General features: G+C 52.1%; 1 protein-coding gene across 1 annotated transcript in view; it reads right to left on the bottom strand.

Annotated features, from left to right (window-relative positions):
* The window catches only part of MAL (mal, T cell differentiation protein), a 26394-nt gene extending 10656 nt beyond the window's left edge, over positions 1–15738 (bottom strand). Inside the window, exon 1 of the mRNA XM_002811633.5 lies at positions 15544–15738. Coding sequence (XP_002811679.1) covers positions 15544–15636 — 93 coding nt within the window. The 5' untranslated portion in view covers positions 15637–15738. The remainder of the gene's footprint in view (positions 1–15543) is intronic.

Genomic DNA, 15738 nt, shown 5'->3' with positions numbered 1-15738 from the left:
AAACAGATGCATAAGCAGCCACTTAAAATGCAGGCGGACAACCAGCCCCGAGTGGGCAGAGCAGCCTGGACAGGTGCATAGGGTCAGTTGAGCCTTGGAGAGAGGTGGACCTAACTGGTTAACCAGGCCAAAGGACTGGGAGGGGCTCTCCAGGGGGCAGAAAGGGCACATGCCAAGCTCAGAGGATGCTGAAGCAGCTGTGAGGGCTTTGGAGGCTGAAGGCTGGGCAGCCGGGCATGGGTCAAGGAGTAGCAGAAGGTAGGGCTTGAGGGAGGGTGAACCTCCAGCCCCGCTGTGTGCAAAGCTGAGATTTGTTGTAAACCATGAGTCAAAGCTGGTTCCTGCCCTGCTCCACCTACTAAATGTACAGAGAGCAAACAGAGTAAGAAGGGCACCCACACCAGGGAGATAAGGCACTCCTGGGCACGGAGCAATCTGTTCCAGCCTGGCCTCAGGACCCCACTGGCCAAATATTTGTTCAGAGCAAGGAAGTATGTGAGGGTTCAAGCATTTCCTTTCATCAGGGAGACTCCAGGTGGCTCCCAGCCTCCAGGTGGCAATGCAAAGAGGCAATTATTTTGAAAACATTATTGGCACCTTGGAGGCACGGTGCTGTGTCCCCTTCGTTTCTGCCAACAGGCCAGACTTCCTCCGACCCCACAGCTGCACCCTGTCACTGTCCATCAAAATAGAGATGGGACAGCTGGCTGGGTGATCTCAAACGTCTCCAGCTGGGTGGCTGCAGAGGGACAAGGGTTGAGTGCTCTGAGTCCCAGGGCCTTGAGTTAGAAGATGGGACTGGGGCCTCAGCAAACACTCTATCCTCCTCAGCCCTGACTATACATTAAGTCACCTGGGGCGCCTTTAGAAAAAAACCACCAAAGCCCAGGACTCATGCCCAGAGTCTGATTCCCAGGAAAGAAGCAGAGTGATCGGACAGATGCCCCAGACTCTTGGCCAAGGCCTCGTGATGTGTTGCCATAACATAAGGCCATGGGCAATGCTCTGTAACTCCTGTAAGAAGAGGAAACAGCTCCTGTCTCAGGGCCCTGCCTGCCTTCCAGCGATGCCAGCCGACTGCCCCCCTCCAGGTCCTGCCCGGCGTCTCAGTGCAAAATGTCGCCCTAGTGTTTCCTCTCCTTTCCCCTCCTCTCTTCTCCTTGAGCTTGGATCCCTGTCTTGCCTGGAACATGAGACTAGCTCATCCTTGGGTTTCCTCTGAACTCTGAGATGCAGCCTCACTGTCTGAGGATGGGGACTGAGGGGGTGCATGAGCATTTGGAGGCCCCTCCCAACCCTGGTATGACAGAGCTGGAAATCACCCATCTTTAATTCAGTCCAGTTGGGGGTGCTGAGCAGAGTTGAGCTTCTCTAAGAACATGAGATAATGTACAAAACTGGATAAAAAGTTTCCAAAGAGTTCACATCCATGGTCTACCCAATGAAATGATGTTTGTGAAAAAAAAATCTGTCAGGAATTGTCTTCCTGGGAGCTCTTGTGTGAACTCGGAGAAGCTTCTCTTGTTTTCTTTCCAAATTAATCATGGGAAGCAGCCAGGGTGCTTAAGAGGTGGTTAAGGGTGTGCACTTTGGAACCAGGGTTGACGAGTTTGAAGTGAGCTGTGTCACTAGTGGGTGACCTGCTGTCCCTGGGCAAGTTATTGAATCTCTCTGTCCCCTCATCTGAAAAGTAGTGATAACAGTAGTTGTGACTCAGGTTATATCTGCAGGGAGCCAGCACCCGGCTGCCACTAAGCGCTTGCTGTCATAATTGTCATTAGATGGAGCAGCCTCTTCTGTAACTATGTGAAAAATCCCAGCAGTCTGAATATGATCTCAATACACACAATCATCTACTCCAAAACTACCCCAAAAAGAGCCAGAATTTTAAAATAACCTCAAAAGGATCAAAAAGAGAAAACCTATGGTCTCTAGAAACCAAAAGTTGAGAAAAATGTGCCTGCCCCGCACAAGGAAGCACAAAGGATACTAAGATATGAGCCAGCCTTCCTTCCAACAACGGGCCTGGTCATCAAGGACGGGAAGACGCATTCTCTGGCACATTCTTCAGATTCGTCTGGAGTTTCCATTCCCTGTGGCTGAAAGAACTCTTCATCCACAGTCCCCAGTGCTTCCGCTGCAGGGCTGGGTAATAGAGGCAATGCAGAGAGCTTGCTCAAATTCTCTGGATATTTTTCTGGGGCTCCATTTCACTCTGTTAGGGCCTCCACAAGCGGAAATTCTTCCAAGGACACATCAAGACGTGACCCAAAGAGGTCTTCCAGGCAAGGCTTTCCATCTACACACCTGGTGGTGTGGTCCCCAGAGCCCAGCATCAGAATTCCCAACAGCACCGAGCACGTGGTGTGTGCCTTTAAAGGCATATGTGAACAACAGTTTGTGCCTTGAATTCTTGAGATGTAAAGGAAACCAGCCACCGAACAGAGGCTGTGCACCATTGCTGAGCTCCCCTGCCACTTAGGTCAAGTGGCAAAAATCATCTCCCCAGGAAGGAAAAGAAGAGATGTCCTCGCCGGACGAGGGAGGCATGTGGAGTCATCCCCGTCTGCTGGGAGGACTGCAGGAAGCTCCCAGCCCTTCTGTGCCCTCCCAAGGCCACCAGGAGGAGCACCCCCACTCATGTTTCTGGCAATCTATTCACTCACTGAATCGTCTTAGCAGCCAAGGGTTATTTCAATGCCAGGAGGACATTTTGTGTAGGTGATCTGACCAGAAAAACAACTGTGTGGTTCAGGAGAGGCTCAGCAGTCTTTGCCCAGCTCTATGGGTTGATTGATTTAAAGCTAATCATTCTAGGAGTGAGATGGAGGGTAGGAAGCATTTTTCTGTGCGTATGTATGTATATGTGTGTGTGTGTACATGTGTGCTTGTGTATATGTGCATGTATGTGCCTATATGTATGTGTATGTATGCACATGTGTGTACTTCTCTGTAGGCATGTGTAAGTTTTTGTGTGCAGGTGTGTATGCACGTATGTATGTGTGTATGTCTGTGCATGTGTATGTATGTGTATGGTGCTGCATATGCATGTCTATATGTATGTGTGCATGTGCCTGTGTATGACTGTGTATATGTGTGTGCACGTGCATGCATGTGTGTGCATGTGAGTGTGTGTGTGTGTGTGTGTGTGTGTGTAGGCAGGTAGAGCTGGGTTAAGGATGAGCTACTGTAGAGCAAGTAAATGGCACAACAGGCTTTGATGCCCGGATGAAGTTAAGAGGGCACCGAGCACCAGGTGGTGGGAGAAGGAATATGCACAGAGCAGGAGGTCGGGGAAGACCCAAGACCCCTAAATGCTGAAGGCTTCCGCAAAGTCCTGCGGCTCTTCCCCTAAGAAAATGCATCTGAGAGGAAGGATAGGGGACTCTGTTCCAGTTCTGAGAGGCAAGGAGTAAACACTGCTTGGCTTCTTTACTTGTGTTAGCCCTACCTACCTCCTGGTACGAAGGAACTCAGTCCCAGCAAGCCAGAGGGAAGCTTCCCTCACTCACTCAGTCACTCACTCACTCACTCACCCACTCACTCACTCAGTCACTCACTCATTCAGTCACTCACTCACTCAGTCAGTCACTCAGTCAGTCACTCACTCACCAAGTCACTCACTCACCCACTCACTCACTCAGTCACTCACTCATTCAGTCACTCACTCACTCAGTCAGTCACTCACTCAGTCACTCACTCACTCAGTCACTCACTCACCAAGTCACTCACTCACCCACTCAGTCACTCAGTCACTCACTCACTCAGTCACTCACTCACTCACTCAGTCACTCGGTCACTTGCTCAGTCACTCACTCGCTTGCTCACTCACTCACTCACTCAGTCACTCAGTCACTCACTCACTCAGTCACTCACTCACTCAGTCACTCACTCACTCGGTCACTCACTCAGTCACTCACTTACTTGCTCACTCACTCACTCACTTAGTCACTCACTTACTCAGTCACTCATTCAGTCACTCACTCGCTTGCTCACTCACTCACTCACTCACTCAGTCACTCAGTCACTCACTCACTCAGTCACTCACTCACGCACTCAGTCACTCACTCACTCGGTCACTCACTCAGTCACTCACTTACTTGCTCACTCACTCACTCACTTAGTCACTCACTTACTCAGTCACTCACTCAGTCACTCACTCACTCAGTCAGTCACTCACTCACTCAGTCAGTCTCTCACTCACTCAGTCACTCACTCACCCACTCAGTCACTCAGTCTCTCACTCACTCAGTCAGTCACTCACCCACTCAGTCACTCAGTCACTCACTCACTCAGCTACTCACTCAGTCACTCAGTCACTCAGTCACTCACTCGCTTGCTCACTCACTCACTTAGTCACTCACTCACTCAGTCACTCACTCACTCACTCAGTCACTCACTCAGTCACTCACTCAGTCACTCACTCACCCACTCAGTCACTCAGTCACTCAGTCACTCACTCACCCACTCAGTCACTCAGTCACTCAGTCACTCACTCACTCACCCACTCAGTCAGTCACTCACTCACTCACTCAGTAACTCAGTCACTCACTCACTCACTCAGTCACTCACTCACCCACTCAGTTACTCACTCATCCACTCAGTCACTCACTCAGTCACTCAGTCACTCAGTCACTCACTCAGTCACTCACTCACTCAGTCAGTCGCTCACTCACTCGGTCACTCAGTCACTCACTCAGTCAGTCACTCACTCACTCGGTCACTCACTCAGTCACTCACTTTCTTACTCACTCACGGACTCACTCACTTGGTCACTCATTCATTCATTCACTCACGCATTTAACAGATGCTGACAGTGGAATGGTCAACAGTAAGGCAGGCACACCCAAGGAAATGGATCTCGTTCAAAGACACACTTTAATGAACAGAGCCCACCTCTCCCTTCCTCTCCTCTCTCATGCAGTCTTGCAACAGTCCCCACTGGAGCAGCTCTGGGTCCACCAAGGGCGGATTCAGGCCCTGGTGAAAGTGTCAGTGTCTGAGCAATGGTGACCAGATACTGAACATCACACAGGACAGGGACAGAGCCCGGCAGTTGGCACAAGATCCCCACCTAAGCCCATGGGAAGAGATGGGGGGAGGGGTCCGAGATTCTCTGGGTGGTGACCCTCTCCCTGCATCAACTGAAAAGGCAGATTATTGGGAGTCTGACCCCTGGGACTGCTACCAAAGAGAACCCTGGGAGCGGGGCTGGGACCTGACTTGGTTTACCTACACCAGTCACTCTCCCCTCCTGGCCTCTTCATCAGCAGGCTTCTTCCTCCCAGAGGGACCCCTCATGCCATCATCACCCCCAGCTAGCCTTAGACAGTGTTCCTTATCTAAACTGAAGGCAAGAGCAGGACTCAGGGGGTTTGGATCAGTTTGTGAAGAAGGGGATAGAGATTTGGGATTAAAAGATCTAAGAGCTGTTGCCAGGTGCAGTGGCTCACGCCTGTAATCCCAGCACTTGGGGAGGTGGAGGCGAGCGGATCACGAGGTCAGGAGATCGAGACCATCCTGGCTAACACGGTGAAACCCCGTCTCTACTAAAAATACAAAAAATTAGCCAGGCGTGGTGGTGGGCGCCTGTAGTCCCAGCTACTCGGGAGGCTGAGGCAGGAGAATGGCGTGAGCCCAGGAGGCAGAGGTTGCAGTGAGCCGAGATCGCACCATTGCACTCCAGCCTGGGTGAGAGAGCAAGACTCTGTCTCAAAAAAAAACAAAAAAAAACAAAAAAAAACTAAGAGCTGAGTGGAGGGCCATAGTTTATATTAACAAGGCAAGATGGACTGGGAAGAGCCCCCTGTTCAGGCTTGCAATCTCACCCCCCTTGAGCCCCAGGGAAGCCTCTCCCATAGCACATGCCGCCAGCAGGACAAAGTGACTACTGACTTAACACCCACCTCCCTCACGAGCTAGAGGACGGTCACTAGTTCCTGAATGCATGAAAACTCCTCTCAGATCCACAAATCTAGGGGCTTTCTGATAGGCATGTCTTCATTTGAATGGAAAATTCTGTCTACCATATCTATATCTGCTGGCCTTACCCAGCAGGATAAACAGAAACCAAGAGGTTCTGTGAAAATACCGGGTAAGCCACCTGTAAAAAGCAAAATCCGTGGAAATGCTAGACCAGACAGGAGTGGCTTAAATGCAAGAAAAACAAAAGGGATTTATGGGAGTCACCAGGTAGGTTAGTAATGTGAACAAACCAACAAAACAGGTGTACACCTGCAAGAGGCGAGAGAAGGCTGCCCGCCCAGGGTCTGGGAGGGTCCAAGGGAGCTGGAACTCCCAGAGTCTCTTGGGGACTGGCAGCCTTTGTCAGTTTCACCCTCTGTCCGCCTTTGAGGTCAAGGACTCATCTTATGATTCATCAATGTTAGGTAGGTGAGAGAGGAGACCTGAGCCCCTTCCCTACCGATGCTTGCTGAGAACAAATGTTTCAGAGTTCTTGATCTGTGCCAGGGATGTGGGCAGACTCAGGGTGTAGGCACGAGACAGACAATAAGCAAAGGTCTGCAGGATGTGCTCTGAGTGCCAGGAAAGGGTGCTAGGAGGGTGGGCTTCCTGGTGGAGGTGATGGGTTAGCTCGGGCCTAAACGGTCACCTCCAACAAAGAAGCATTCCCACTGCCGCCCCCAACCTGATCACAAATGGAGATGAAGGAGGTCTGTGGCTGGTTTTAGAAATAGTCCTGAGACCCACAAGCTGGGCAGTTCCTTTCCTGCCAGGCCCCTCAATCCAACTATGCCCACCTGCCAAGCAGCTGGGGGCCAGGATGGAGGCTGGGGGAGGTGAGGGCACAGGTTTTTGCCAGAGGCTGCCCCCTGCCTGAACCGATGCCCTTGCATACAGCCGACACACTGACACTGATGACAAATCGCTTTTGAAAGCTTTAATCTGAGCCCACCGGTAATTCGTTCCTATGCCTGCGGGCAGATGTAGCTATGTGTCACACTCAGAATCCACAAAGCTCTGCCTGCCCATCCTGGCACCAGGCTGGCAGGGTGATGCAGAGAGGCTTAGAAATCAGCCTACTCCCTGGGCAGAAGGCAGGCTGGGGCTGCCACCCTGTCCTCCACCCCTTGGCTGCCCCATCAAGCGCTTAGCTGAGGACACACTGACTTCTGCCCTCAGTTGTTCCTTCTTGGTGAGAGGAGAGCCACTGGGAAGGTCCCAGGAAGGTGGTGTCTGTGCAGGACTCAGTGACCCCTGGGAAAAGTCAAGTGTGCCCTCCACAGCCTGGCCCAATCCTAATCTTCATGCAGCACCTGCCTGAGAATAGAACAGAGGGCACCTACGGCAAAGGTGATGGGGGTGGGCCTTGCGGACCCTGACATCAGCACAGGTCGGCCAGTTGGTTTCAGAGCAGATGCTTAAATTGTTAGTCAACTAATAATAACAGCACTTGATAGCTATGGGGCAGTAGCTATGTGAGGCAGGTGCTGCTATGTCCCCATTTTACTGATGCAGAAACTGAGGCACAGTTACCTGCCCACGTTCCCACAGCTGCTGGGTGCTCCTCTGACGAGCTGGCTGAGGCCCAGATCCAGGCCCCCATGGGTGTGACAGTTACCTCCTGTGTCTAGGGTCAGCTTTGGAAATGGCCATGAGATTTTTGTTTTGGTGACAGGTTCTCACTCTGTCACCCACACTGGAGGGCAGTGATGCGATCGCAGCTCACTACAGCCTTGACCTCCAAGCTCAAGCGATCCTCCCATCCCAGCCTCCTGAGTAGCTGGGACTATGGGTGCAAGCCATCATGGTTGGCTAATTGTTTACATTTTTTGTAGAAATGGGGTCTTGCTATGTTGCCCAGGCTGATCTCAAACTCCTGACCTCAAGTGATGCTCTCACCTTGACCTCCCAGAGTGCTGGGATTACAGGCGCGTTAACATGGAGGAGGGAGAATAACCAATTAGTCTTTAGGCCACTCCCAGCCGGCTTCTCCCTCCCTGGCCCGCCACTGAAACAATGAGTCTCAATAGCCTCTGTTCCTTCAGAGGAAAACAATAGCAAGGTTTGTGTTTAAGACACGTACAGCACAAGATGAAACGCCAAAGGATCCCGCTCCCTCTTCTGCAGATGCAGGCCTGTAGTTCAGTCTGAAGAAGAGGGAGGGGCCATCATGCAGACCCCACCCCTCCCCACTCCACTCACACGTCAGGGAACGTCATCTTCTGTCCTTCCCCATAGCCCTATTCCTGGAGTGCCCACCTCCCGGGCCCCCCCCCCCACCGTGGGCCTCCCTCCAAGTTGGTTCTGGGACTTTCACTTTCTGTCTCCTCCCCCTGCCCTTCCAGCCCCTCCCCTCCCAGCCCACTGCATTCTCCCAGGGACTGGAGGCTCTGGCCAGGAACTGCAGGTCAGTGAGGCTGGCTGTGCGACCCTGCACCTTCTCTTCCCACTGCGGAGGTGCTGTGGCTGGTGACAGGCTTTCCTTTGATTTCCTACATATGTTTTTCAGGACCCAGGGCCTGGGTACATTAAAATGATTCACCCAATACTGGCATAGAACACTAGCTATGAATGAGGTGGCAGTGGCAGAGAGCCTGGGGAGAAGTGCTGCAGAGAATCAGAGTGTGGTACATTCATGACCCCAAGAAGGGAAATGGCTACACTGCTCGTGCCCAGCTAGGAGCTCACTGGGAACCAAACTTTTCACCAGGGTGTCAAAGGCAATTTGGAGCCTTCCAAATTGATGAGAGACCACGAGGGACCTGCTCCATGCTCCATGCCCTTGGAGACAATCTGAAAGCTGTGAGAAGGAGCTGGCCACACACCCCAGAACGTTCCTGCTTCAAGGACAAGGGGCACAGTCCCCCACTGTCTTCACACCCATCAGCACCAGGAGGGAACACCTGCTGGGGTGTCCTATCAGCACCTGTCCCTGAGGCCTGCTGGTCCAAAGCACCATGTCCAGGGACTGAGACTGGAGGGGCCAGGAGGAAGCCCCACAGTGGCTTAAGTCAGCCCCCAGCCCCTTCTAGTTCAAGTCTGGCTGGCTCTGTCCTGTGTCAAGGCAGGTTCCAGGTAGTCCAGTCCCTACTCCCAGCCCCTTATCTGGAGAATGTGTCTGGGCCCAGGACAAAGCCAAGCCACTGCTAAGGCTGTGCAGAGCTAGTCTGTGCTGGCAGCACAATATGCTCTACCCCTCACCTGCTGGTGTGGCGAGTATAGGTGCAAAATTCAGCCCTTGTCCCTGGCCGACCTGAGTGTGAGTGCTGCTGGCAGCAGCATCGTGGGGCTTCCTACTCACTTCTGAAAGCACTGGGACAGAAAGGGTGCCTTTGCACCAGTTCTGGCATTGCCCCATCCCTGTGAGGTGGGGGAGTGACTTATGAAAAGCTAAAAGGCAATCTTTTAAAATATAGCTCAGGTGTGATGACACATGTCTGACAATCCTGTGGAGCTGAGCCCCATCATCACACTTAGCAGTTTCCAGGGAGCAGCTCAAAGTCACTGAGTCCTCACCAAAGCCAGCCTCTGGTCTTGAAAAACCAGAAAAGTTACTTCTCCACCAAACCCCTGTGAAACCTCTGTCTAGAACACTTCTCCTCCCTTTAGAGAGGAAGAGAGGAGAAAACATGGCAGATCAGGCAGTAGCCCTCTCTAAATAGCTACAGAGAGGGGACAGAGCCAGGAGCCAGTGGACACAGTCAGGGAAGGCCAACTCAGCCACCATCCCGTACTGGCCAAGCAAGGCCTGCCCCACTCCCTGGCGCCTGTAGGAGAGGCTCCTAGCTAGCGCAGCAGGGAACTTTCTCCAGGAACAGAGGAGGTCCCTGGTCTGACTTGTGAGAACCTCAGAGCACCTGGCTGCTTGCCCCAGCCTCTCCCTGAGAACTGTTCCCACTATTCTGTTCCCCACAAAAATATCAAGAGGGTGGCCTGGCCTCCAGATGTCCACTCCAAGTCTCAGCGAGTCAGTGGAGGGTGTGCAGTGCAATGCGGGTTCTTCAACCTGCCCTGGACCTCGTGACTCAGAACCTGCAGGGTGTGTTTTTGACAAGGAGACCCAGAGGAGGTGTGAGCTTCCCAGTGGTCCTGAGCGGTCCCTTCATTCCTGTTGGGGGAGAGAAGGGACCCAAGCCTTGCCCAGGGCTGCCAGGTGGGCAGGGCTGCCTACTCAGGATCCCAGTGTGCTTTCTAGTGCAAGCAAAATCTCGTGTGGCTGTTTAGGTGAAGGGAGAAGCCTGGGCATGACCTGCTCACTGCCAGAAGTGCTCGCTGGACCCTGGAGACCCGGTGACCCAGGCAAGTTGCTCCCTGTCTGAGCCTCAGTTCCCTGCCAGCTCTGAAAGTGAGGTTTCTGTCATTCTACATCTCTGGTCTCCTAGGAGTTCCCATGCCACCTTCTCAATGCAGCCACAGCTTGGACCACCTAATGCAGTCCAAGGTCTGTCGGGCTGGCTGTTCCTCAGCCGGGTAGAAATCTAGCACAAGTCCCCAGACCTCTCTGGTCACTCTTAATAAAAGTCCAGTCACTTTGGGTCACAGAAAAGGTGTCATTTTAGTCATTACTCTGTCCAGTTCACTGTAACTGTCAAAACTGCAAACTGATTGCTGGTGTCTCCCCACCCCAACCCTAACCCATGATGTGACCGCACTTCTCTTTGTGTTTCTGGGGCACAGAGGAGGAGGGCATGCCCCTGGAGGGCTGAGCGGCATTCCTCACACTCTCACTCACAACCATGCCTCCTTTGTGGCCCGGGGAGGAGGGGGCTGAGTAGATGATCTCACAACCCTCTTCAGGCACTTCCTTCACAAGTCCTGAATGGGTAGGGGGTCTCTCCTGGCACTCTGTGGGAGACCTTGCGTCTGGGGGCCACAGCTGAGACAGAAAGCCTTCCCTGTGAGACTTTCGTTCCCTGAATGGTGGCCCAGTGTCACGAAGTCCCTGGCTTAGAATGAAGAAGGAGACAGAGACAGAGAGTGGCTCCAAAAGGAAAAGTTCCTCACTGGATGGGACTTTTGCAGGGGAGCAGACGAGAAGCAAAGCCCTGGGTTTTGTTGGAGGAGCGGAGAACATTGACCATTTCACCCTTGGCCTATATGGGGCTGCACTGATGACCCCGCCACCTGCAATAAGGGCACAGCCTCTGTGGCTTTGGAGGTATTTGGAAAGGCAGTCTCACTTCCTAGTTGGGCCTGCCTTCCTCTTCCTGTGAGGACTCTGCAGCTTTCAGAGGTCAGGAGGTCTGGGATAGGGGTGCCGGGCCAAGGAGAGGTTGCTATGCCCCACCCTGAGCTGCCACCCTCACTTGCTCCAGTGGGCAGTCCCCTCACCATGGAAGTGGCGCTCCACCCTGATCGGCTTGGACATCTGTGCCTCCCAGGCTGTTGGGAGGTCAGGCATGGGAATCTGAACTATGAGTCATCAACAACTCAGTGGACTACAGATTTAAAAAATAATCAAGCATTTCACACCCATCAGACTAGCAGAAAATTATAAAGTCTGACGCTACCAAGTGGTGAGGAACAATGGCGACTTTCATGTGCTGCTGGTGGGGGCCGGGGAAGGTCCAGGTTTAGCCTGAAGCTTAAACAATTGGGAGGACCATCTTTATAAAAGAATACAAAATTAGGCAGAGTCTTGGAAGGGGCTTGAGTAAGTAGGGGTCTTGAACTTAATTAAACATCAGCTTCCCAGTAAATCTGCGCCTGGGGTGTGTAAATGGGAATTACTCTTTTGGACGGCAATGTGATAACATCTGGGAAAATGACAATGTGCATATCCCCTGTGACCCAACAAGTCACATCCTCCACGTGTTTCTGGGAGAAATTTCCAACAGGTAACTACAGAGGCAAATATGAGAATGTTCTTGGCAATGCTGTCTGCAACAGCTAAAGGCAGCAAATTGGAACTATCGAAAGTGTCTATTAACAGAAGACTGGATATTAACAGAAGACTGGATAAACAAAGTCAACATGTATAAATCTCAGAACATAATGTTGCCTGGAAAGCATGTTGCAGAAGGATATGTATTGTATGCTGGCATTTTCATAAAGTGCGAAAACATGTAAAACAATGCCATGTGTAGTTCATACGTGTGCAGTAAAAGTCTAAACTGTGCTTGGAAGTGAACACCACATTCAGCCTACAGGTAGGTGGCCCTGAGGATGGAGGGAGAGAGAGAATAAGATAACAGAAGGGTGTCTAGGAAGCTTAGATGCCATCTGAAAGCTTCATTTCCTTAATACATAAAAGCAAACAAGGCAAAATATTAAGATTTGACAAAGTTGGGCAATAATTATGTAGGTGTCTGTTAAAGTATTATATATATTCTTCTGTGGCATTTGAAATATTTCTATTTTTTGTTTTTTAAACTTGAGGTGAAATTCACCTATCATCAAACCAATCATTTTAAGTTGACAGTTCAGTGGCATTTAGTACATTCATGTTGTTGTGCACCCACCAACTCAATCTAATTCCAAAGCATTATTACCCACAAAAGGAAACCACATAGCGATTAAACAGTTGCTCCCCTCGGTCCCTGGCAAACCATCAGCGTTTGTGTTCTGTCTCTACGGATTTATCTATTCCAGTATTTTATATAAACGGAATCATACACTATATGATGTTTTGTGCCTCGTGTCTTTTGCTTAGCATAGAGTTTTCAAGGTTTATCAACTTTGTAGCGTGTATCAGTACCTCATTCCTTTCTATGGTCGGGTCGTATCCATCGTTTGGATATGTCCCACTTTGTTATTCAGTTCATTGCTGATGGCCACTGGGCTGTGTGTTATTGTGAAGAGTGCTGCTATGAACATGCATGTGCCAATACTAAAGTCCCTGCTTTGAATCCTTTGGTTATATACCCAGGAGTGGAATTGCTGGGTCAGAGGATAATTTTTTGAGGGAACACCAAACTGTTTTCCACAGTGGCTGAACCATTTCACATTCCCACCAGCGGCATACAAGGGTTTCAATTTCTCCACATCCAATACTTGGTGTTTTCCATTTTTTGGATAGTAGCCATCCTAATGGGTGTGAAGTGGTATCTCATAGTGATTTCTTTCTTTCTATTTATTTATTTAATTTATTTACTTATTTATTTATTGAGACCGAGTCTCACTCTGTTGACCAGGCTGGAGTGCAGCGGCATGATCGTGGCTTACTGCAACCTCTGCCTCCCAGGTTCAAGCGATGCTCATGCCTCAGCCCGCTGAGTAGCTGGGACTACAGGCATGAGCCACCCCACGCCGGGTTTTTTTTTTTTTTTTTTTTTTTTTTTTTTGTATTTTTAGTAGAGACAGGGTTTCATCATGTTGGTCAGTCTGGTCTCGAACTCCTGACCTCAGGTGATCCACCCACCTCAGCCTCCCAAAGTGCTGGGATTACAGGTGTGAGCCACCGCACCTGGCCTCATTGTGGTTTTAATTTAGTTTTTCTAATGCCTGATGATGTTAAGCATCTTTTTATGTGCATATTGGCCATTTGTATATCTTCTTTGTAGAAACCTCTGTTCAAGTCCATTGTCCATTTTCTAATTGGGTTGTCTTTTTGTTGTTGAGTTGTAATATTCCATAATTTAAAAAAACTCTCGAGTAGCTGGGAGGTTGAGGCAGGAGAATGGGGTGAACCCGGGAGGCGGAGCCTGCAGTGAGCCAAGATCGCGCCACTGCACTCCAGCCTGGGCGACAGAGCGAGACTCCGTCTCAAAAACAAAAACAAAAACTCTCCCCGGGTGGCCAGCGCCTTCTCAGGCCCTTTAATCCTCCACTCCTTCCACACATCAAATATATACAGCTTCATATTTACAGTCCATGCAGAGGAGAACTGAGAGGCTTGGGGTCAGCTTTCTCCTCTTCTCTGCGAGCCCTGACCTTGGGCAGGCCCGGGGCCTCTGCACCTGCGGTCGGCAGGCACCTGCGAGCCCACCCCTAATCTAGAGCATATGGAAGACGCCTGGAGATGACTATGCATTGCGGGTCTCCCGGGAAGTGAGGAAGGGAGGTGGGGAACAGGGGTGAGGTGGAGAAGTGACTTTCTAAGTCAGCTGAGAGAAGCGTTCTGGGCTAGGGGGAGTTGTTTCTTCTGGAAGCCCCACTACGGGCAGGCCACAAAGCCACGCTGGAAGAGCAAGCTGCCAGTAGTAGATGGTTCCAAGGTTTCCCACTCCCCCTGTAATCTCAGCAGCATTCGTGGGTTGGGTGGGAGCCTCCGGTCACCTTTCCCGCAGATCAGATCGCCCCGTCTAATTGGACTGTTCCTGCTCTCAGGGGCACTCCTTCTTGTATGCTGAACTTCTAAAAGGAGGCCAGCAGGGGGCTGGCTCTCTGTAAATGGTGGGGCTGCGTTCATTGGCGTCCAGGGTTTCTTCTAAATGTAACTGCTTTGATTCCGCCTATCCCTAGGATTTAAAGTCACTGGTTCCACCCAAGTTTGGGTTCGACTGGACTTTCACCCCAAGTTCAATGATAGCCCTGCTCCCAGGCCGCCGCAGCCCTCTTAGCCTCTGCCCCCAAGCCCTCCTTGGATGAACTGACCTGCTCCCTTTGGTATTCACACCCTCCCCCTCCAATCAGGCAATAACAACCTGCGGTCCAATTTTTAAACAGCCAGGCTCCGACATTTTCTTTCCCGCCCAACTCTCCACGCTGACGCTTCTGAAGGTGGGGTGCCGGAAAAGGTGTCCCTCAGGCGGCGACGGACCGCACCCACAGAATATACAGGGCACACCCCTCCCAGGTGAAGGCCAGCGGCCCCCGGGGAGTTGAGGCTGAGGGAGGTCACTTCGGCTTCGCGACACCGTGAGCGCTTATCAGGAGTTCTCAGTAGGAAGCGCTTTCCTGCAGCCTCAGGCAGAGACCGTGCGTGCAAGGCGGGACCGACCGCAGGTGCAGAGGCCCCAGGCCTGCCCAAGGTCAGCCGAGGCGCGCGGATCGCTCTCGCCGCCACCCCCCACCCCCCATCTCCTCCACCCCCACCCCACACACGGGGCAGAACGACTGCGGCCGAGCAAACGATGGCCTCATTTCCAGATCGAATTGGTCGCAAATACGTTCCCTCGCCAGAAACTTTCAAAGGCCAGAAGAAAATAAACCAGATTCAGCTCCCTCTCATCTCCAAATCTCGGTTGGTAATACTAACGTTTCTCTTGCTGATTTTTTTTTTCTTTTTTAACGAAACCTTCTCCCTTGAAAAAGCTGCGCACTTCTACCCAACCGCGTAAAGCGCGGCGTGAGCTTCGGTGGCGCTGCGCGCGTCAAGTGGGCCCCGCGCGCAGCTCTGGGACCAGCGAACCAAGAGCCGTCCCCGCCTGGCCCGCTGCCAACATCTGACCCCGGTTGGGAACCCGGTTTTTCCTCCATAGTCCTGTAGACTGTTCCCCTCATTCTGTTGGTCTAGAAGGGGACAAACGACCGGAGGTGGGAGGGGACTTCCCTGGCTTAGTCCCCGCCCTGCCCCTGCTGCCCCGATGCTCCCAGGACCTGCGCAGCTAGCGGATCCCGTCCGACAGCTGTGCTGGGCGCCCGAGAGAGCGCACGGCTCAGCCCAACCCGTCCCTTCCCCGGCCAGGAGCCACTCACAAACTCAAAGATGAAGAGCAAGTCGGGCAAGGTGGTGAAGACCGAGAAGCCACTGGGCAGGGTGCTGCCCCCCGACGCCGCTGCGGGGGCCATGACGGCGTGCTGGCGTCGGCCTTGGGACGGGACGCGCGCAGCTCAGACTCCGCGCAGACCTCTCGCTTGCTCCGCGGAGCCCAGTGGCCTGGGCGCCCCCGC

Source organism: Pongo abelii, chromosome 12 (genome assembly GCF_028885655.2).
Source record: "Pongo abelii isolate AG06213 chromosome 12, NHGRI_mPonAbe1-v2.0_pri, whole genome shotgun sequence".
In the NCBI taxonomy this organism is placed as follows: domain Eukaryota; kingdom Metazoa; phylum Chordata; class Mammalia; order Primates; family Hominidae; genus Pongo; species Pongo abelii.
This window is presented reverse-complemented; position numbering and strand designations above follow the sequence as displayed.